Raw genomic sequence first — 22,129 nt, 5'->3', positions numbered from 1 at the left:
CCTGCTCCACCCCGCTTCCCCCTCGGGCTTGACTGCACTGAATACTTCCCCTCGGCGCCCTGGGGGGAACTGTAGGGAAGTTCAGCATTGAACTCACTGCTCTGCTAGAGGTGTCCTGTTAAGGGGTTTCATTGCTCTGTCTCACGGTGTCCCCTTTATGAGGACACGTTAAGAGAGATGTTTGTCAAATCTTGGGCCTGGGAATTCTTCTGCTGGAGAAAGTGATTGTTTTCTTTTGTATGGACTTCGGTATGCTTCCTTCTTCGCCCTGGCTGCCAGGAGACTCAGAGCCAAATTTGCAGCTTGTCGTTAGCCATGGCATAGGTTCCAGTGGCCTGCTTTTTGGGTATCAGCCTTTAGTTTGGTTCTTCTTTTTTGGTTGTTTTGCATAATTTTTGCACTGCACCATGAATCCGTTTGAGAATAAGTCAGACTCTAATGAAAGAAGTAAAAGATCTTGTCCTGATGCTTTCCACCCTTCACATCTACTGCTGCTTCCAGGAGTTCTCCTTGGCCTCGTTCACCTTCACCCCTCTGTCCCCCTCTGCCCACCTCAGGCCCGCTCCTCCCACCAGTGCTGGGAGTTTGCAGAGGGCCAGGGTCCTCAGGAAAAAAACTTGACAAAAGGATGACAAAAGACCACAGAGCAGTAGGCCCAGGAAACTCCCTGGAGCCAGAGAAGTGCTAGGAAGCTTTTCAAATGGATGCCCCAAGGAGACGCTGCAGTCACTCCTTGCTTCTAGAAGGGTCTAGGTGTAGTATTTCCAACTGATGAGTGTGTGGCGGGCTGTCAGAGAAATGGGGCAATCAGGGCATTGGCCTTCGTCCTAAGCATCCCTGAGCACACGCAGAGCTCCCCGACAAGACGCAGAAGGGAAAGAGGCAGCAGAAGACACGTCCTCCGAGCACGCCTGCCTTTCTGTGTCTGACAGACAGAAGGCATGTGAATCTTGCTGCGCGTCCTCAGAGCGCCTGCCCTCCTGGTGCCCTGAGCACAGTGTAGGGAGGGCCAGCTGCCAGTTGCACAGAGCGCAGGAGAAGCGATGCCGCTGTTTCATCTGTAGGTTTTGTCGCTCTCTGCGGAGTCAGGGCACTGCTGCCCAGGAACCGGGTCACCAGGGCAGTGTGTGGGGCCAGGGGGCGGAGGTGGAGGTGGTGGTTGTGGTGGTGTGGGGGCCCAGGAGGCCAGAGGACACTGTGTGTGATGGTTTGCAGGCCAATCCCCCGGAGCTGGACCAGGCTGAGGACCTGGCCTCCCTGGTCAGTGTCAACGAGTCCAGTGTCCTGAACACGCTTCTGCACCGCTACCAGGCTCAGCTACCTCACACCCACGCCGGGCCCGACCTGATCTTCCTCCAGCCCCAAGGGCTCATGGCGCCCTCTGCCGGCAAGGTGAGGGGGCCCCAGGGGCGGGGCGGGGCCAGGCCAGGGTCCTTCTGCATCTCGGGACCAGAGCCCCCAGAGCCCCTGCAAGCCTGTCTGAGCGGCATCCTGCAGACATGGCTGCTGGGGTGTCAGAGCATCGGGGAGCCTTGGGGACCACATGGTCCCCCCTCCTTAGAGGGGAAGAGAAGGGATACAAACAGAGCGGGAGCGCGAGAGACAGTGACGGTGGGAGAGAACGTATCGGACGTGTCGGGTCTGTCAGGCTCTGCTCTATGCAGCTCTGCGTGTCGTCTCAGCCAGTCCTCAGGTCCACGAGAGGACTGGGAAGCTGGGCCAACTCCAGACTCAGGCTCGGGGCTGGAGGAGCTGGGGTGAAACCCACATGGCTGGGCCCTCTGTGCTCTGAAGCCCAGGCCGGACCCTCGGGAGTCCCAGACACCCGCATGAACTGGGAAACTAAGCCTCCGTTCTACTTTTATTCGTTTCTACACGAGTGTAGTAACAGTCTGTTTATTGTCAAGACCACAGTCATAGCCAGAGGACCCTCTCGGCGCCACCTTGTGGAGGGGCCTGCAGCTGCAACCCCAGCATTTGCGCCCCATCCCCTCAGTATTCTGGCCTGGAGAATTCCATGGGCTGTGTAGTCCACGGGGTCACAGAGTCCTACGCGACTGAGGGACTTGCACTTGCACTTCACCTCAGCCTCAGTTCACCTGGTTGCTCCTGTCTGAAATAATGATGGAGGGTCCCGTGTGCGAAGGCGGGCAGATCAACCCGCCTTTGTGAGCTGCTTGTCCTCGTGGGGAAGACAGGTCCATCATGACAAAGAGCAGTGTGTGGAGGAGATTATAGGAGGTAGGAACGGCTGGTGCCAGGTCTCACACGGGGTCAAAGTGACTCCGCTCCTGCTCTGAGCCTGGTGGAGACTTTCAGCAGAGCAGTGACATGTAGTGTGACTATGCTAGGAAAGGATCCTCTTGGCCATGGGGTGGAGGTGAGAGGTGGGCAGAAGTGGAGGCAGGGAGATCCACTGGAGGTCAGAATCTCGTCTGTGCTCCATTCGGAGGTCTTGTTGGCCCGGGAGGGGTCAGGCCTCTAGGATTCCTGCTAATGCACCTCAGTGCTTTGGAAAGGTCATGATGCCTCTTATCTGTCAACTGGGGATGAGAAGCTGCATCTTGCCCTTGGAGTCCCACAGGACAAAGTCATTCGTAGCCCCCGAATGATGCTGAGTCCATTAAACGGGGCAGTAGCCTGGACCCCCTCCCCAAGGCTTCTCTTCTCTAGGACTCCCTTCACACCCCCTCTAAGTCACCCTCCCAGCCCCTCCCCCACCTGGCTGTTCTGGCCAAGGGCCGTGCATGCACCCCCTCTCCCTTGCCGGGCAGGCCATGCTCCAAGCCTTCTGAGAAGCTGAGCTCCAGCTCTGTAGGAACCCCCGGGAGAGGTGTCTGTCGCAGGTCCCTCCTCTGCAAGTTCGGTTCTCACAGTTCTCAGTTGTCCTGGATTGTGCATCCTTTACTCTGGCTGGGTCAAAGAGCCTCATAATTCAGGCATTAGGACCCACCCTGGTAGGAGGAACTTGAGTCCTGTGAGCCCCAGCTAAGCCCCTGTAACTGCTGGGTTGGGGCTGGGCCCTGCTCAGGTCATCCCGCCTCCCACACCTGCTCTTTGGCTGGGTCTCATCTGGTTCCTCAAGTGGCCACCAGGTGGCAGAAGAGATCTGCAGGAGGGGACTGGGGCCACCTTGAAGATGGGCTTGGTGGGGTCTGGGCAGGGCTAGGGGCCTTTCTCGCTGGGGGTCTGGGCTCACCCAGCGACTGGGAGCTGGGGATATGTGTGGGCGGTGCAGGCCTCTGTTGGAGTGAGTTACTGTGACTGTGTGGGGTGTAGATGGGCACACCTGTGTACAGAGGCTTCTGCTGCTGTTGGGTATGTGTGCCCTTGACCATGCCCGTGTGCAAGCGTGTGAGGGTACCTGTGTGTGTCTGCAGGATCTTCCCTTCTCCCCTGCAGGCCTGAGAAGGCTGGCGATTGGGACAGCCTGGGCCTTGATGCTTCCACGGTGGGAGGTGGCTTGGGGCTCAGACCCTGAGGCCCTCTGCCTGCCTGTGCCCCCAGGCCGTGCCCAGCCAGTGTGAGGGGCCTGTCTTCCTTTGCCAGCTTTGGGGTCCTGCTGAGCCTTTTGCTTTGTGTCAGAATGGGGCTCATCACTGTTCCTGGGGGTCCTGGGCTGTAAAGGCCAACAGTGCACTGGGGGCCCAGGTTTGGGGGAGGGCTGCCCCATTGGGGTTTGTGCCCCTGTTCCTGCCAGGCCACTAGGGAGGGTGGGTGGGGCCTCACTGGTCACCCAGTTAGCATCCTGGGCTTCCAGTGCCTCCTGTGGCCAGGCCTGGTCCCCTGCTCCCTTCTACACCTCTTCACTGCCCTTGCTATCTCTGCTTCCACCTTCCATTCTCCCTGAAAACCATGCCAAGCAGATGTTTCTCAAGGTCACCAGTGATCTCCATGCTGCCCCGTGGTCAGTTCCCTGGTGTCCCCTGACCTGACCCTCAGCGCACTTCAGGGGCTGGTCTCCTGTCCTCCTGCCTCCACTCCCTTCCTTAGCTCCCAGATTCTGCTCTCCTGGTTTTCCTCTCGTCCACCGGCCCTCCCTCTCAGCCTCCTTAGCTGGTCCCTGATCTCTTCAGGTCAGCCCCCTCCCCACACCTCTTCTCTCTCCCTCTTTAAAGGCCCATTTCCTTGGTGACCTCATCCAGGCTCGTGGCTTTGAAATGATTCCCATTCAGTATAATTTAATTAGTTGGTTTGTTTACACCTGTCTTCTCCCAAATGAAAGCAAGCTCTATAGGCAGGGCTTTTTTTTTTTTATATATGAAAGGTTAAATTACATACAGTTAAAGTCACCTCTTTTAACGTTTAGTTTTGTAGGTTTTTGACAAACACAATTGTGTAATTGCCTCAACCCATCAATTACAGGAAGTTCCATCGCCCCCAAAAGTTTTCTACATCCTTGTGGATATCCCCTCCCCCATGCCCTGCCCTCGGCAGCCACTGTGATCTGTTCCTTTGTCCCTTTTCCCTAGTTTTGCCTTTTCTGAAAAGTCGTATAAATGGACTCGTACAGCATGTAACCTTTCGAATTGGCTTCTTCCACTTAGCACAATGCACACAACACCCACATTTGAAATTCACTCATATTGTTGCAGCTCTGAGCTGTTGGTTCTTTTATTCTATTGTAGAGCTTTGTTTATCCATTCAGAGGGGAACCCGCTGTCCCAGTTTCCCTGGGCTGGAGTGGTTTTTCTGGGGCATGGGACTTCCGAGACTAAAACTAGGGTGATTGGTTGCCTTATTCGCTCTTTAGTTGAAGGGCATTTGCGTTGTTTCTAGGTTTTTTTGTGCGTGTGATTTTGAATACGTAGTCAATGTAGTCAGTGACAGAGAGGGCTTTTTGGTGAGAACGGGTGTTCGTTTGTTATGGGTAGATCCCTAGGTGTGGGGTTTGCTCTGTTGTGTGATGCACATCTTGCCGTGAAAGAAGTCACGACACTGCTCTCCAGACAGGCCTGATCGTACAGCATTCCCACCGGCGCTGTGGGGAGCTCCAGTCCTTCTGCCTCTTCACCAGAACCTGGCAGCAAGTGTCAAAAAAAAAAATTTAAAACCTGTTTTTAGCTATTCTAACAGGTGTATAATGGTATCTCCTCATAGTTGGCAGTGTGTGTGTATACTCAGTGGCTCAGTCGTGTCTGATCTGACTCTCTGCGACCCCATGGACTGCAGCCCACCAGGCTCCTCTGTCTATGAAATTCTCCAGGCAAGAACATTGGAGTGGGTTGCCGTTTCTTTCTCCAGGCAGTCTTCCCGACCCAAGGATTGTACCCACATCTCCTGCAAAAAAGATAGATTCTTTTCCATCGGTGCCAGCAGGAAGCCCACGGTGGGCAAAGGTTTCCTTGATTTGTTTTGAGTAATGTTGTGCCCCCAGTGCCTGCTATATAGTAGACGTTCAATGAATGTTTTGTTTTTGAGTGAAGAATGAGTGGATGGATGAACGAAGAAGTGGAAGCAGCTTCAGGTATCATCAAAATCTGTTATGGCAAATACTTAGGACACGTACCACCATCTCCCCAGGCCCCATTCTGTTTCCATGGCAGACATCACTAATCAGTCGGGCCGTTTATCCAGCTGCTTTGTTCAGGCAGGAACAATCCAGTGATTTGCATAGTAGCGAGATGAACCCCACGAGCTAACGCAGCTCTGGTTCAGGCCTCTCATTAGCTGCAGAGCAGGCCCAGGCTCAGTTCAGGGGCCGAGACTATGCATAGACTCACAGGGGCCCAGTGGTGGGACTCGACCTTCACACTGGGCTCTCCCCAGAAAAACGCACAGCTTCTCTGTTAAGTCTGGAGTGGGACGGGAGCAGGAACGCGGATCTGGGCTCAGTGCTGGTTGTAGAGTGCTTCCTGGGCTCTGGCTTGGTGGGAAGGCTGATGCCTGTGATCTTCCCACAGGTGCCCAGGAACCGCCGGGACGGCCTGCCTGCCCACATCAGCTCCCTGGCCCAGCGGGCGTACTGGGCTCTGCTGAGCCAGCGGAGAGACCAGAGCATCGTGACCCTGGGCCGGAGCGGTGCTGGCAAGACCACCTGCTGCGAGCAGGTCCTGGAGCACCTGGTGGGGATGGCGGGCAGCGTGGATGGCAGGGTCTCAGGTATAGTGGTCACCAGGTGACATGCAGCCAGGACATGGCGGGGGGGGGGGGGGGTGCGCAGGCGTAGGAAGAGGGAAGGGAGAGTCAGAGGAGGCACTGGATGGCCCTTTCTTACATCCAATCAGCCAGCCTTCACTGGGTGCGTGTGTGCACACCCTGTGCTGCCTTCCAGGCAGGGCCACCTCTGGTCTGCTAAGATGCTTCTGTGTGAATTAGAAGCTAGGTCTCCTCCCTCCAGACACCCACTGCCATCTGCAGGTCAGTCATCAACACTCAGTCATTGTTAGAACCAAGCACTGAAGGCCGTGTCCTGGGCCAGCATCCTGATAACTGTGCAAGCCTGTGAGTGTGTGATACAAATGCTGTGCCCTTCGGCGTGGGGTCCCCGTGCCGTGCACGGCCTGCTGGACTGTGCAGAGGACCTGCGAGTAAAGACAGGGCAGGGCCTGTGCTCAGGAGGAGCCGATGGCCAGAAGGGAGGCTCGGCGGCACGTCTGTGCCACGAGGTGGTGCAGCAGGGTTGTGGGGAGAAGCAGGGCTCACGGCAGAGGGGCAGGCGGCTGCCTTGAGGAAATGATGTGTGAGCTGGGCCTCAGAGAGAGTGTCAATCGATAACAGTAATTCAGTATTGGTCGTGATCGTAGTGAGTGCTTGCTGAGGACTCGTGAGCCAGACTCCATTCTAAACAGGTTAACTTATTCATTATTTAAAACAGGCCTGTAAAGGAGATATCATTATTATTTGAATTTTATAGAGGAGTCCAGTAAGACGCAGAGAGGTTAACCAGCTTGCCCAGACCACGTGGCTCATACACCCTAGTGCCAGTACTCAGAGCCAGGCAAGCTGGCTCCAGAGCTGTTACCCCTGGGCCAGAGTTCTCAAGCTACTGTTGCCCCTTTGACGGCTTTCTAGATGTTACTTCTGCTAATCACCTCCCACCATGAAAGTTTAATGCCAGAGGTTCACTGTGATCTATTTATGCAGTTAGGTCTGTGTGTGTGTGTGTGTGTGTGTGTGTGTGTGTGTATCTGTGCTCTATACATAAGAAAGGAAAACTTCCGCACCTTCAAGAATCAGTGTCTGCCCTCTTGAGGGCAGTATTCACCCTGCTGAGAATATATGGCCCAAGCGATACTGCTTTTCTTTGTATAATAGCAAACATAATGCTAACAGCACCCCCTTTGGAGCCTGTTCTAAGCACTTTACATTATTAAATCTTTTAGTCTTCATGACAACCACATGAGGTAGGTAGGTACTTACCCATCTTATAGATGGGGTGTCTGAGACACAGGAAGGTTAATTTGCTCCAAACCAGGTAGCTATCAACAGGGAGATCCCGCATTCAAACTTGCCTAACCGTGGTACTATCCTGCTTCTCCCCGGGGTTCTGCCAGTGCTTTATTGAGCACCTGCTCTGCATCTGGCGCAGGTTAGGAGCTGGCATCCAGCGGGAGAGGCACCGGTCTTGGCCCTTGCAGAATGTAGGTCTGCCGAAAGTGTGTGTGGGTTGGAGGGTGGGAGTCAGGCTGGGCTGTATCCAGGCACCCGGCACAGCACCTGGCCCAGAGAGGAGCTTGGGAAATAGTTGTGGGAAGACTGCAGGGCTCCTCAAACCTGCTGTGATGGGGAGTCCCTGAGAGCCCTGCCCACCTCCTAAACTCCACCAGGTCCAGGAGGCCCGGGGGCAGCCCTTGTCACTCAGACGGCACCGATCCGGGTCTGTGTATCTGTCTGACTCAGCCTTGCTCCCCCCTGCACTTCTGCTCTCAGCACAGGGCCAGCCCAGCAGTGAAATGGGCGTGGCTTAGAGCTGATCTGGGGAGGTGGTAGTGCTCCCACTGGGGCCTGGGGCCAGAATGGGGTCCTGTGAGAGGCGGGGGTGGCAGTGCCTGGGCCACGGGTGACGCCCCACCCATGTCCCCACAGTGGAGAAGATTCGAGCAGCCTTCACTGTCCTCCGGGCCTTCGGCTCTGTGTCCACCGGCCACAGCCGCAGTGCCACTCGGTTCGCCATGGTGATGTCACTGGATTTTAACGCCACAGGCCGAGTCACGGCTGCCCAGCTCCAGGTGAGGCCTCTGGGTGGGAGAGGGAGGGAGTCTCCAGAGCTGCAGGGTCCCCAGCCCCACTCAGCCGGGCCCATGCCCCCAGCTGGGACCCTGGAATGTGTCTAAATGGTCATCACTCCCCAGGCCGTGGCCAGCTTCTCCCCGGCTCGTTCAGTGCCCCCACATCCCGTCCCGGAGCGAACTGGCCTGTCTGCATCTTGGAGTATCACAGGGATGAAATATTCATGAGTAAATACATAATTCAGCCACTCATTAGTTGGGTCTTAAAAGTGTAAGCTGAAATTAAACAGACGCTCTCCGGCCTTCTGCAGCAGCTCGTGTGTGACGAGCACATGGCCTGTTTGTTCCCATCTCCAAAATCGTCCACCCCCTCCCCTTCCTCCCCGCAAACATTCTATTTGAACAGAAAATAGGATTAGGTTATTAGAAGGGTTGTTTGTATGTGGAACTGGGATAATATCCAGACTCGCTGGTGCCAAATAAATCCCCTTTCTGAACTGGCCCTGAAATTCTCGCATTCATCACCATTTTGGTCGAGTTATTACAGGCTTCCGTTACATAAGAGTATGTTGGAGGGTGGCTCTTATGTATGTTAATCGTGATTACCTTTGGATTCCTTAATCAGAATGAGTTCCTTAATCAAAGAGCATTTGTTAATTCCCTACGTGGAATCTGAATCAATAAGACCAAGGCCTAGGTGTTCCAATTCGGAGGTGTCCAGCCAAGTTGGGGCCTGAAATGTTGCCTCAGACAGTTGAGTGATTCTGGGTGGGGCAGCCTGGTGGCCCCGTGGTGACCGGGTGTCTATCCTCTCCTCGGCAGACGATGCTTTTGGAGAAGAGCCGCGTGGCCCGGCAGCCAGAAGGGGAAGGCAATTTCGAGGTTTTCTCCCAGATGCTAGCTGGGTTGGACCTGGATCTCAGGTGAGTGACTGGGCTGGATGGGGCCAGCCGAAGCCAGTGAGACAGAGGGTGTTGGCTCTCCTGGGGTCCGGCCCCAGCTCTGCCCAGAGCCGAGCGGAGCCCAGTGGTAAGGAACCTGGCCTCTGATTCCAGCTGCCTGGGACTGCTCCCAGGCTGGGGAACCTCGCCAGGTGCCATCTGCTCTGAACCGCGGTTTCTTCCTCTGTAAAGTGGAAGCAGTACCTTGACTGACCTTGTAGGATTAAGTGAGATAGTTCGCGTACGGCTCTTTATCCATGCTGGGGTGTGGAGGATGTCTACTCTGGTGCTGGTATTTCGGTCCAGGCTCTGACAGGAGCATGGGAGGTGGGCGAGGAATAGCAGACCCCAACCTTGCAGAAGTTCCTCAACTCTGAGAGAGCCCTGGCTGCGCCTGAGGTACCTCAGGGCAAGGAGGCCCCAGGTGGGATAGCCCCTGAGAAGCCAGGAGCCTCATCTCAGATGGCCTCCTGAGGGAGGTGGCCCGGGGAGTCCTTTCTGCCCCTCCCTGACTCCTGGGCGTCCTTAGGCATGTGGCTCCCTGTCTCTGAGCCTCGGTTTCCTCATCTGTAGAGAGAAGGAGCAAAGCTCCCATGAGGCTTGAGGGGTTGCTTACCCCAGGCCAGGTTTGCCTCTGTGTCCCCATTATTTGTCTCCTGCCTTCCTCCCCGAGTTGAGGGAGCGGCTCCACCTGTCCTGAGCCTCCTGATAAGGCCAGAGGGACACTTGTACCCTTCAGAGAGATGAGAGAGGAAGCTCTCAGTTCTCAGAGCAGGGTAACTAAGGAGTAAGAAAGCTTTTGGAAGGCCTTTCCTTAGGAAGGGCCCAGTGAGGGCAGCAAGTGAGGAATATTTGGGCAGTGGGGCCGGGGCCCTAGGCCAGCTCTGGGGCCACCTGGGGCATTGTATGGAGCCCCATGCCATGATGACCGCCTGCTCTCCCAGACCACCAGTGTGGGCGGGTCCTCCTTTACTTCCGGTCCCTTCTGTTTCCAGGACAGACCTGTACCTGCACCAGATGGCGGACAGCAGCTCCTTTGGCATGGGCCTGTGGCCTAAGGTAAGGAGGAGGCCCTCTGGGTGTGAGTGGTCTTGTGTCCCCATGAGCGAGGGGTCCCTCTGCCACTGGGGTGCAGACTTGGCCAGAGCTGGTCACATGGGGGAGATAGGACTGCCTTTGTGGGGCCTGGGCTTGTCGGGGAAATGAGTCTTGTACAAATAACAGGAACCAAGAGATGATCCGTGTAGAGGTAAGAGGGTGGGCTCTGGGACAGGCTGTCTAGATTCAAACCCCGACTCTGACACTTACTGGATGTATGACCTCAGGCATGGGCCCTAGCCTCTCTGGACATCTGTCTCCTCTTTGGTAAATGATGATGGAAGTGGTATCTCCTCATGGATCTGTTGTGAAGATTAAAGGAAAGGATGTGCATAAAGCACCTAGCCCTGGGCTTGGGTTACATCAGTTAGAGGTGGTTCTCATAGGAAATATTGTCAATAGTGTTCAGTGTGGAAAGGGGCAGTCAGAGATGGCTTCCTGGAAGATGGGGCCTATGACCAGGGCCTGGAGAGGTGGTATTCAGTTGTTCAAGAAAGAAGATTATTCACTTGTTTTATTTACTGTTTCATATTTTAAACGTTATTTTGAGTTCCCTCCCACCCCCACACGCCTGCCGTCACTCCCCGTGTCATGCCTGTGCTAAACGCCGGGATTATGGTCCTCATCTGTGAATTTTCACTCGGTCAGGAGAGAGCAACTTGGGAATTAATGCAGGCATGGGAGATAAGAATATTCCAGAGTCTGTACAAGATTCCCTGTAACAGAGGATAGTTGAAAGCTACTTGGCCTCAGTCAGGGAAGGCTTCTTAGCCAAGCGGGCATGTGAGCTGGGTTTTGAAGGATGAGTAGTTAGTTCACCAGGTGGAGGGGAGTGATCATTTCTATTCCAAAGCTTTTTTTCCAAATATACATGTTGGAGAAACAAAGGGTGCTGGAATAATTGGGCATCCTCATGCAAAAAAAAGAGAATGTCAATCTACAAGAACTCACACCGTATAGAAAAATTAACCATGTGGATCCTGGGCCTAAATGTAAAACTTAAAGCTGTAAAATTTAGAAAACAGGAGGAAAATGTCTGTAACTGCATTGAACAGAGACTTCATAGGTGTGACATTAAAAGTATAGCCCCTGAGAGAACAAGTCGATGAACTGACTTCATTGAAATTAAGAACTTTTGCTCTTTGAGTGTCACTGTTAATATGAAAATACAAGCCACAGACTGGGAGGAAATACTTGCAGATCACATATATGATGAAGTCTCTGAATCCCGGATATATAAATGATTCTCAGAACTCATAAATAAAACAACCTGACAAAAAAGATGGGCAGAAGAATTTCAACATAGTTTTACCAAAGAAGATTACGTAGATGGCAGATAAGCACGTACAATATACGTTAGTCATTAAAGGACTTTAAAACCACGACGAAATACCTCTGCATGATACATAGAGTGCCTGCACTTGAAAAGATGGAGCATAACCCGTGCTGGTGAGAATTGGGGGTAACTGGAGCTCTCATAACCGTGCAGGTGGGAGTGGAAGATGGGCTCTTACCATCTTGGCAAACCATCTCTTACAAGGTTCAGCACACACCTTGCACGCGGTGTGCCAGTCTACCCCCAGGTGTTTATGCGGGAAAATGGTCATGCACATCCACTTCTTCACATGAGTGCGTTAGCAGTTTTATTTGTGATAGCCAAAACCCAGAAACTATCCAAAATATCTATTAACGGGTGAATGGGTGAGTTCACTGTGGAATATCCATAAAGCCAGTATGCTCCTCAATAATGAAGTACTGATCCAAATAACTGCGGAGTGAAAAATCTCGGATGAAAGAGTACAGCGGTATGATCTCATTTACGTGAAGCTCTGAAAAGTGCAGCTGAACCTGCCATGACAGCAGGCAGGTCAGTGGTTGCCTGGGATTGGGTGAGGGCAGAAGAGGGGGAAGAGGGTCATATGAAAGGGAACTTTAGGGGCTGAGGGACGTGTCCGTCTTCTTTAGCACTGATGCTTTCGTTTGTGTGTGTGTCAGATCCTGTCACGTTGTACTTAAAGATGAGTGGTTGGTTTCTGTCAGTTACACCTCAGTAAGGCATGCTGGGCTCTCTCTGTCCATCTCTCTCTGCTGGGTACTATCTACAGAGTTATTGATTAACTAGGCCTGGGCTGGGACCTAAGAGTCTGTTTCTCACAAGTCCCCAGGTGATGCTGAAGCTGGGGGTCCAGGGACCCCACTTTGAGAACCACTGTCAGCAAGTCAGTTTCGACAGTGGGTGGAGTGAGATGGAGTGGGGCGATGCGGCTCCCCCAGCCTCACCTTGCTGTCACCGCCCCTGCCTCAAGGGGACCTGCAGTATGTTCTTCATTCAGGCCCCTTCTCCCCCTGGTTGGGGGGCGCGGGGAGCTCAGATCCTACCCTGGATGGCAGAGGATGCGTGGCTGCCCCAGTGCTGGGCTTCCTCTAAGGAGTTTGGGCCAGTTGCATGCGTTTGAACCAGCAAGAGCGTGGTGGTTTGTTTTCTTGGTTTTGAGGACGAAAAGGGCTCCAGCCAGGCCCCATGATCTTCCCGGCCTGACCTGTTTGTTCACAGTGTGCGCACAGGAATGGGCGCAGTGTGAACCCATATCAAGGAGGCGTTTGAAGTGATTTTCTTTTTTCTCTGTTTCTGGGGGTTGTTTTTTTAGACCAATTGATCTGTGGGGACTTGTAGGGTAGTTCTTTGTTCTCGTCCTACTACCTGGCAGGTACGGAGAGAATGTTTTCTTTGTTCTCTAAGAGCAAAAATAGAATCTGGAAGCTCGTTGGTCTTTGATACAAGCCTGGGCTCATTTTCTGGGATCGGGCTGTCCAGGTATCATCTCAGTAAAGGAGTTCAGTGCTCAGGAGATGCCCCCAGGAGTGAGAGCTGCTGCGTCACCCTGAAGCCCCTAAAGTCACCAGAGTCAGCAAATAGAAATGCAGGATGCCTGCACGTGTTCATCTTGTACCTGGTGTAGGACGGTGGTGATTTAGTTATTAACACTGTACTTACTGTACACTTAAAGTGTCCTGGGAGGGTAGATCTTCAGTGATCTCACCGCACACCAGGAAGTGGTGATTGTGTGGTGATGGAGGCAGGCATTCACTTCATTGTGGCAGTTACTTCACCACGTGTACATGCACCACATCCTCACATTGCACACCTAAAAACAGACCGTGCTCATTGGTCAATTATACTCACAAAAACTGCGAACATTATAGGGTGCCCAATTAAATTAGAGTTTCAGACAAACATTGATTTTTTTTTTTTTTTTTAACTTGTGTCCTGAATGTTGCACGGGCAGTCCTGGAGGATTGAAGTCATATCAGAGAAGGCTGCCTGGAGGGGGTGAGCATGAGCTGATCTTGTGCTGAGAGAGAGAAGTGAGTCAGGCGCAGGGAGGCCAGCGTTCCTAAGCCCTTGATGCAGAGGTGACGGTGGGGGAGAGGCAGGCAGGCAGTAGAGCGCAGGGTGAGTGTGTGAGATGGGGGGCTGTCAGCTGGAGCAGGGCAGGGGAGCGGCCCTCTGGGGCTGCCTCTGCTCACAGAATGCCAGCTTCCCCTCCGGGGCCCGTGCAGCACCATCCACCCCACCCCGCCCCCACCACCGCCCGCCACATCTCAGCTCCGAAATGGAACTTGTTTGAAATCTGCTGGGGCACCAGGACACATTTGAAATCACAAAGCTTTCATATTATTTTCTTCTTCTCTGTAATTTATTTTTCCACAACCTAGGCTGATTTTTTAAAAAATAAGCACCGGCAGCAGTGGTCATCATCATCATAATAATAGTAATAATCCTTGCCTCCCAGCAGTTTGCTTCTGGCTGTCAGCAGCCAGGCTTCGGCCCGAGGCACATTGATTTTTTATGACCCAGGCATCAACTGTGGAGGAATGTGCTCCAGACAGAAGGTTGGGGACTGTGGTGCTCCTGCCAGGGGCTCTGCCCGGAGCTTTCTCTTGCTTAATCCTCGTAAGGCCCCTTTGACACAAGGGATTATGATCACGTCTGTTTTTCAGAAGGAGTAACCAGGCTCAGAGAGGTGAAGCTACTTGCCCGAGGGCACACAGCTTTTAAGTGGCAGAGGCAGGACTGGAATCCAGGTCGTCATCATTGTTGTTCAGTCAGAATCCTGTCTGACTGTGCAACCCCAGGGACTGCGATGTGCCAGGCTTCCCTGTCCTTCACTATCTCCCGGAGTTTGCTCAAATTCATGCCCGTTGAATCCAGGTTGGCCTGACTCCAAACTGGCACTTGTGTGTCCCATGACATCGCCTCAGACCTGTGCCTAGCTGAAGGCCGTGTGTGTTCTGGGATGTGACCTGCTGTGCACCCCTGGGTCACTTCTCCTCTGTCAGCTTCAGTTTCTCCCCTGTGGAGTGGGTAAGGCGGCACCCAGCTCCTGGGTCTGCTCCTAGGGTTGGGGCTCAGTAGAGAATCTAGGGTGTGGTGACTCTGCCCGTCCTCACCACGTGGCCTCGGGCACATGTCTCACCTTCTCTGAGCGTCAGTTTCCTCGTCCGACAGTTGGAGAGACTGAGGCTGCCTGGCAGGGAAAAGCCCCTAGGGCGGCCCTTCTCTCCCTCCTTCCATGCGCTTTCGGCACCTGGAGAGGATGCAGACCCGGCAGTGTGGAGATGCCCGGAGTCCTGGCTGGACGGGCCTGTCCTGCCCTCGCGGCGGTCTCCCTCAGGTTCACCCCTGTTCAGGCACCGGTGTTTCTTTTGCAGATGAAGCGAGGCTGTGTTCAGTGTTTCCCTCCAGAGCTGCTCCAGATCCAGGGGTGGAGGGGTGGGACCCTCCTGGGTTGGTGGGCTGTGGAGACACGGGGGAGCCCACCCTGGCCCTGGAGGAGGGCATGCGGTGTACACCCCCGTGAAGCAGAGTGGGACCCGGGCTCCACCCGGTGCTTGTCCCCAGGGAACCAAGTTGCAGGCCCCCAGGGGCACTCCCTCCCTCAGAGAGCAGCGCCCGGCTGCAGACCCCGGGTCCCCGCTGCCACGGGCCCCGTGAGAGAGGCCTGCACGTCCATCTTCGGGGTACTCGGCGCGCAGCGTGCCCTGTCCTCCACTGTGCCCTTCCACTAGGACACCCTGCCTCCCCACCCAGCACCCACTTCTCCGAGCTGATTCTGTTTGCTCTGTTCACCACTTCTTCCCAATGTCAGCTCTGCGCCTCTCCCCAGGCCCAGCGCCCAGCCTGTGCTGTCGGTGTCTGCATGTCTCTGCTCCTTGGACCGGGAGCCCCCCCAGGACAAGGCCGCGGCGATCTGCCTGCTGGGGCTGCTGGACAGCAGTGGGGGAGGCGTCCCTGGAAGGCTGGACAGCCTGGTCAAAGGCGTGGCCTTGAGCCTGGCATTTATGGAGCACCACTGTGTGCCGGGCACCATGCTGGTGCTTTACCCATGTCCTCATTTAGTCCTCACAGTGACCTAGGAGCAGGGTTGGCAGTTTTTTCCATCTACATGGTGGAAATTCAGCCTCCAATGCAGGGGCAAGAGATTGTGCTGTCACACTTCTGGGGGCACAGAGCTGGGGGCATGTGCAGTTCTGTCCGCTCCCAGGTCCGGGTATGGGCTCTACATGGTAAGAACCTCCCGGTGCTCTCAGCATAGCCTGGTTGAATGTTCAGAGAACATCTTGGATTTTATTCTTCTAAGTGACCCGCCATCTTGGGTTGACCTTGAGTCTGATTGCCTTGGACAAACCCTGGGCACCTTCTAAGTTGGCTTTTATTTTTTTTACTGATTTTTTTCTGTCCGTGTGCGCCAGTATGGTCAAGTGTACAAAAGCACTAATTTTCAGTGTTCCACTCAGCAATGGTTATATCCTTACACACAGCTGCAGCCCCACCCTAGATCACCATCTAGAACATTTCTCATTCCAGCAAAGGCTCCCTGGAGCCCCCACTTGATCAGAACCATCCGTCCCACCCACGTCATCCTCCTGACTTCTCTTCCCAGAGGGCTGTGCTGCCCGCTTTTGGCTTTCACATGAACAGAATCACATGTGGCGTGGTGTTTTGTATGTGGCTCCTCTGACTCATGTGGGGTTCACACACGTGCTCGCATGATCAGTGATGCGATCTTTCTCATGGCTGTGTGGTGCTCCACCACTACGCCCTGCCTGGACCACCCGCTCTTTATCCGGCCTCCTCTTGGTAGATGTTCCAGCTGTGAGTTGGTCTACTGCACCACCCTGCCTGATTTCTGTTTCCTTGATTTTGAGGAAGGACTGGCTCTTTGTTAGGGCATTGTGCAGAGGTGTCTGGCTCCCTGGAAGCTGAGGGAGCAGTCAGCCTCCTCCTGATCCTAGCTGTCTCAGATCAGAAGCGCATACATTCAGCCCTCCGCCCCTGAGGGAGGCGGGGAGCAGAGGAGAAGATGCATGCCAGCTGCAGTGGAAGTTTGCTAATTTTCTGTTCGTGTGAGCTAAGTGGCAGATGATGGAGTCTGCCTCTAATTGAAAGTCAAATGCTCATGGCTGACAGTGGGAGCTATAATAAATGTGTCGCCACTGTCCTTTTGGTGTCCTTTCTCTGCTACTTTGAAATCTCATAAATAACCAAGAGCACATTGGTAAGATGCCTTCCCTTCCTCCGTTTGCTCCAGTGGAGCAGCTGTGGTTGCTAGGTTGAGTTCCTGGTTGCTAGGGATTTTGTGGTCCTGTGGTGGCCCAGAAATATGATGGATCAGTGGAACATGCTTTTGCTGTTAATTGAAACATTCCTACAGCACATCCCTCAATGTCATTGTGCGCTTTGATGTCGTCTCAATTGGTCGATGATCCTTGGCAGGTTTCTTTCCCAGTTAGAAGTGGCTTGAGTGGAGGGGACAAGTGGCCTGGGCGGGGAGTCAGAAAAACCTGATTTTTACCCTGAATCTGGTACTAATTTGCTGTGTGACTTGGGGCAAACGTTGTCCCCTCTCTGAATCCCTAAGATCCAAGGACTTGCCAGCTTTGACAGCTTACGGTTCATCACCCAAGCTCTGTGAGCAGGCCAGGTGCACATTAGTTCCTCGTTATCTGCTGGAGGATTATCTACAAAAGAATTCTCATCGTCAGCTCACTTCCTCTCTACCCAGCAGGCTTCAGGGGTTGAGTCTCCTTGGCCAGATGCTGTGTCTGTGTGCAGGAGTTTCAGATTGATTTTAATATTCAATCAGACATAATTGGGATTGTAAATCTGGGAAAGAAAAAGCGATACTCTGCAACCCATAAACATCTGATCATACCGTTTTCTCTCCCCTCCTGCTGAAAAATCTCTAGTGGTTGCCCACCGCTTGCCCTGGGGATGGCAGACAGGATCTATCTCAGTTGCTGAGGCAGGTCAGTTAGTGGGGGCTGCAAGAGGGAGTGTCCTGAAGAGAGTCTGGACTTCCTGTGGGATCTTCATTGATTAGTGATGTCTGCTTCGGGTCCAGGAATGGAAACATGGGTGTATTTTTGTCTATCGTGGCTGGAGTTTTAAGCGTGTGCCCTTAAACATGGGGTTTGAGGCCTTCCCTGTTGGCACCAGCCAGCTTCTCATGCGTGCCTCTACCCCCTCCTCTGTCTGCCCCACTCCAGAAATCCCTGCTTCCCTGGCCATGTCCAGGTGACTGCCTGTTCTCTCCAGAGACCTCCTTTGTTCTCCTTGTCCCCCCGCCCACCAGGCCTCTGTTCTATCAAATTGGTCAGCTCTGCCTATTTGCCATTCAGATTTCATTCACAACTTTGTCTCATCTTCTGCGACAGTCTCTTTGACTCTCTTGGGCAGGATTAATCAGACTGGCCCTCCTCTGAGATCCCTGTCTCACACTTAGTTGTTTTTACATCTCTTTCCACTTCTACCTTGAAAGGTCCTCAGAGTCAGGTTCTGGGTTTCGCTCATCTCTGCCTCCCCAGAGTCCAGCACAGTGCAGAGCCTCAGTAAATCTTATTGAATGAGCACATGAACGAATAAAAATCACACGCTATCCGAAGTCAGACAGAAGTGATTTTTATAACTTCCCCGGAACGCTGAGTTCGTGTGTCGGTACTCCCCAGCTAATCATGGGTAATTTACTGTGGTCATAAAATGTCCACACAGTCCCCTGAGACCGAGCCCGCTTCCCGCTGTGAGCTTGCGTTTCCTCCACCGTGACGGTCTGCTTGTCTCCCTCTCTCCCCTTGTTCTCAGCCTGAAGACAAGCAGAGGGCAGCGGCTGCCTTCGCCCAGCTCCAGGGCGCCATGGAGATGCTGGGCATTTCAGACGGCGAGCAGAGGGCCATTTGGCGGGTGCTGGCAGCCATCTACCACCTGGGCGCGGCGGGGGCCTGCAAAGGTACGTGCTTCCCAGCCGAGCTCGCCTGGACTGCTGGCGTCTCCACTGACGGGTGCCTGACAAGGCCCTTCTGCCTGTGAGGTGGGACGGCGTCAACGTGTCGTCTTCTATATCTCTGGGGCTGCTCTCTGCTTGGCTACAGAAGCAGGCCTGCTGGGAAGGAAGCGGAGCTGATTTTCAAGCAAGCCTCAGAGCCCAGCAGTGTCCAGTGGGACTTCTGCGATGCCTGGGAGCTCTTCTTGCCAGTAGGGGGCTGCTCGCTGCTTGTGGCCCTCGAGCATTTGACCTGTAGCTGGTGTAACTGAGGAATGTTTTCACTGCATTAAATTCTAATTAACATACATTTACATAGCCACACGTAGCTAGTAGCCACTGTGCTGCAGAGAGGTGTCCTGGAACAGGTGAGAGAAGGCTGGGTCCACGCACTGAAGGTGATGTGTTTCTGTCAGGACATCTGGGAGAGGCTCCTGCTGTGTGTGCTGAGCCATCCCAGCTGCCCTCCTCCTCCCAGAATCGCTCCCGTCCTGAGCTGCCTGTGTGCCGGCTGTCCTCCTTCACACTGGTCTCCCCAAGGGGTTCTGACTTTCCCTGCCCCTCCAGTCGTTCCCCTTTCCCTGTAGATACCCCGGTGACAGCATTCCTGTCCTGACTTCTCTATTCTTACTGTTATCACCTTAGACTAAGAGTTTGACGGTCTTTCCCTGCCCCTCCAGTCGTTCCCCTTTCCCTGTAGATACCCCGGTGACAGCATTCCTGTCCTGACTTCTCTATTCTTACTGTTATCACCTTAGACTAAGAGTTTGATGGTCTTTTTTCCCCGGGTTATCACAGTAGCCTCATCGCCCATGCCTTCGCTCCCCCTTGTTGTGAGCACCGGGCTCCTTTCTAGAGCACAGATGTGGTGCTGTTCCCTGCTTAGAATCCTCCCGAGGCGCTCCCTTGTCCGCTCCATCGATAAAACCATGTGCCGCCATGTTCCAAAGAAGTCCGCTGCCTTCCTCTAGAGAGTGGCTTCTTTGGAACATGGCGGCACGTGGTTCCTCCATCGCCATCCCCCTGGGCCCTGTGGCCTGTCCTTTTGATTATCATACTCTTGAGCCTCATGTACTGCTGCGCTGATTTGATTTTGGACATTTCTAGGGGTTATGCTGAGTCAGAAATAGGTAAGGTGGCAATTCCACAGTTGGTCCAGGCCAAGGGCAGGCATGCCTGACTATACACACGTGGAAAAAACAAAGGCCATTAAAAAAAAAAGTGAAAAAAAAAAAAAAAAACAAAGGCCACTTGCCTTTTCCAAAAATCAGCCGTGGGGCATGCTCTACATCCTGATTGTTTGTAAATCAGACAGCTTTGTAAACAGATTGGGATTAGGGACGCCACTGCACTGTTCAGACCAGAAGAGCTGTTGAAGATTTAGAGTTGGGGCACAGGCATCTGTAGGTGGAAGGGGGTGTGGAAGGAAACAGACCTGTTTTACAGAACGGAAGACTGAGGCTCCGAAGGTCCAGGTGCACTAAACCCCAGGGTATGGGCTCTGGAGCGAGGCAGATGTGAGTTAAAAAGCGAACTTCTCCAAGCTTCAGATGCTTCTCTTTTAATGGGCTAAGACGGGTTGGTGTGAGGATTGAATACAATAAGGAAGGGAAAGCTGTATTAAACTGGGCTATCCTGAGGCAGACTCTGAGACGAAGATTTGAGTGCTCGTAACTTTGGGGGGAGGGGATATCAGGAAGAACCAAGAGGGGAGTGAGGGAAGGAAAGGTGGGTGATGCTGGGGAGCTAAGGTGTGAATTAGGGACTTCCCTGGTGGTCCAGTGGCTAAGACTCCAGGCTCCTAAGGCAGGGTGTCTGGGTTCAGTCTCTGCCTCAGGGAACTAAATCCTGCATGTCCCAACTAAAAGACCCATCATGCCTCTACTAAAGACCCCAAATGCTGCAACCAAAGATCCTGCATGCTGCAATGAAGATCGAGGATCGCTCGTGCCATAACTAGGAGCCAGGGCAACCAAATAAACATTTAAAACATTTTTCTAAATAAATAAAAATAAAATCCCAAGTGGACTAACTCTGGGAAGTGAGGGACCACTGTCTCTGGGGACTTCTGGAGACACCTCTGAAGAGCATGTCTGCTCACTGTGTGTTTCCCAAGGGGCGAGGGAGCCACACCTCTGAAGAGCATGTCTTCACTGTGTGTTTCCCAAGGGGCAAGGGAGCCACACCTCTGAAGAGCATGTCTGCTCACTGTGTGTTTCCCAAGGGGCGAGGGAGCCACACCTCTGAAGAGCATGTCTTCACTGTGTGTTTCCCAAGGGGCGAGGGAGCCACACCTCTGAAGAGCATGTCTGCTCACTGTGTGTTTCCCAAGGGGCGAGGGAGCCACACCTCTGAAGAGCATGTCTTCACTGTGTGTTTCCCAAGGGGCGAGGGAGCCACACCTCTGAAGAGCATGTCTTCACTGTGTGTTTCCCAAGGGGCGAGGGAGCCACACCTCTGAAGAGCATGTCTTCACTGTGTGTTTCCCAAGGGGCGAGGGAGCCACACCTCTGAAGAGCATGTCTGCTCACTGTGTGTTTCCCAAGGGGCGAGGGAGCCAGGATGTTGGTCCACTGCCGCCACCTGCTTCTGCCTGCTTGAAGGCTGCTCCCAGGGCGTGTTACCCCTGCCCCTCCAGCCTGCCCCGTGCCTGAGCTGAGCATGTTCCCATAGCCGGGAAAGCAGAGGGGTACAGACAGGTGCCTGCAGTGACAGACCGGGACGTGTATGGGGTGGTAGATACAGAGTGAGGCCCCGGGGCTGGTGGACAGGTCGTTCAAGACTCCGGCTCAGGGCAGTCCTTCAGCAGATTGTGCTGTTGAGCCTGGGTTAGCCGATTCTCCAGGGTGTCACAGCCATGGGCCTCTCGGCTGCACTCAGCTCAGACAGGCTGGCCCCCTCCCTCCTTCCCGGCACTCAACAAAGCCTAGGGAGAGGGCAAGACAGGGGTCCCTCTGTCACACTGGAGCCCGCTCTGCCTCTAATGCCACAGGACAGAGGCTGAGGGAGCCCCCCGTCTATTAAGCTGCCACCAGAGAAGTCTGATGCCTGACTCTATCTCCCTGGGGCTCACGGGGCACCCCCTCTGATGTGGGCTTGGGACTCATACCTGTAACAATAAAAGAAAGAGTCACTTATAAATATTTTATTAATACATGATTATGGCAATAACTCCTGCCAGCCTCCCCCACCCCACCTTATAAATTATTTTAAGAGGAGCTGCCGTCAGTCTGCCTGGGAGGCCTGTCTGGTGATTTACTTACAATATATTCTGCTTTGGAAGATTTCATAATAGGTTGCTCTGAAATCAGCTATTAAGAATTTCAAAGTCGTATATAAATGTCTTGACTTTGTGTCATAACAGATCATTTTGAAATATATTAAGAATCATTTCCATTAATCAGGTTTTTTCTCCCCCCATTAAAACGATGCTCTCCTCCCAGCATGCCTGACTTCCTTAACTTGTTTTGAAAGTCCTGATTCTGTTTTTAAAAACCATATCTGTCCCTGTGGGGAGATTTCAGGCCTTATAAGTGGACTCGGGATTTTTGAACTATGATGGCGGTAATGACAACTACCACTAATACTTTAGCGTTTG

The 22,129-nt window shown here is 53.5% G+C and overlaps 1 protein-coding gene across 4 annotated transcripts in view; it reads left to right on the top strand.

The window, feature by feature from the left end:
• Positions 1-22,129, top strand: part of MYO18B (myosin XVIIIB) — a 232,385-nt gene that overhangs the window by 24,967 nt on the left and 185,289 nt on the right. For all 4 annotated transcript variants that reach the window (XM_027566459.1, XM_027566456.1, XM_027566457.1 and 1 more), the window contains 6 exons: positions 1,216-1,392; positions 5,904-6,102; positions 8,029-8,171; positions 8,994-9,094; positions 10,108-10,171; positions 18,354-18,498. In XM_027566459.1, the coding sequence (XP_027422260.1) occupies positions 1,216-1,392; positions 5,904-6,102; positions 8,029-8,171; positions 8,994-9,094; positions 10,108-10,171; positions 18,354-18,498 (829 nt within the window). The remainder of the gene's footprint in view (positions 1-1,215; positions 1,393-5,903; positions 6,103-8,028; positions 8,172-8,993; positions 9,095-10,107; positions 10,172-18,353; positions 18,499-22,129) is intronic.

This window comes from Bos indicus x Bos taurus, chromosome 17 (genome assembly GCF_003369695.1).
Source record: "Bos indicus x Bos taurus breed Angus x Brahman F1 hybrid chromosome 17, Bos_hybrid_MaternalHap_v2.0, whole genome shotgun sequence".
NCBI lineage: Eukaryota > Metazoa > Chordata > Mammalia > Artiodactyla > Bovidae > Bos > Bos indicus x Bos taurus.
The sequence above is the reverse complement of the archived record's forward strand: the minus strand, read 5'-3'. Positions and strand labels throughout refer to the sequence as shown.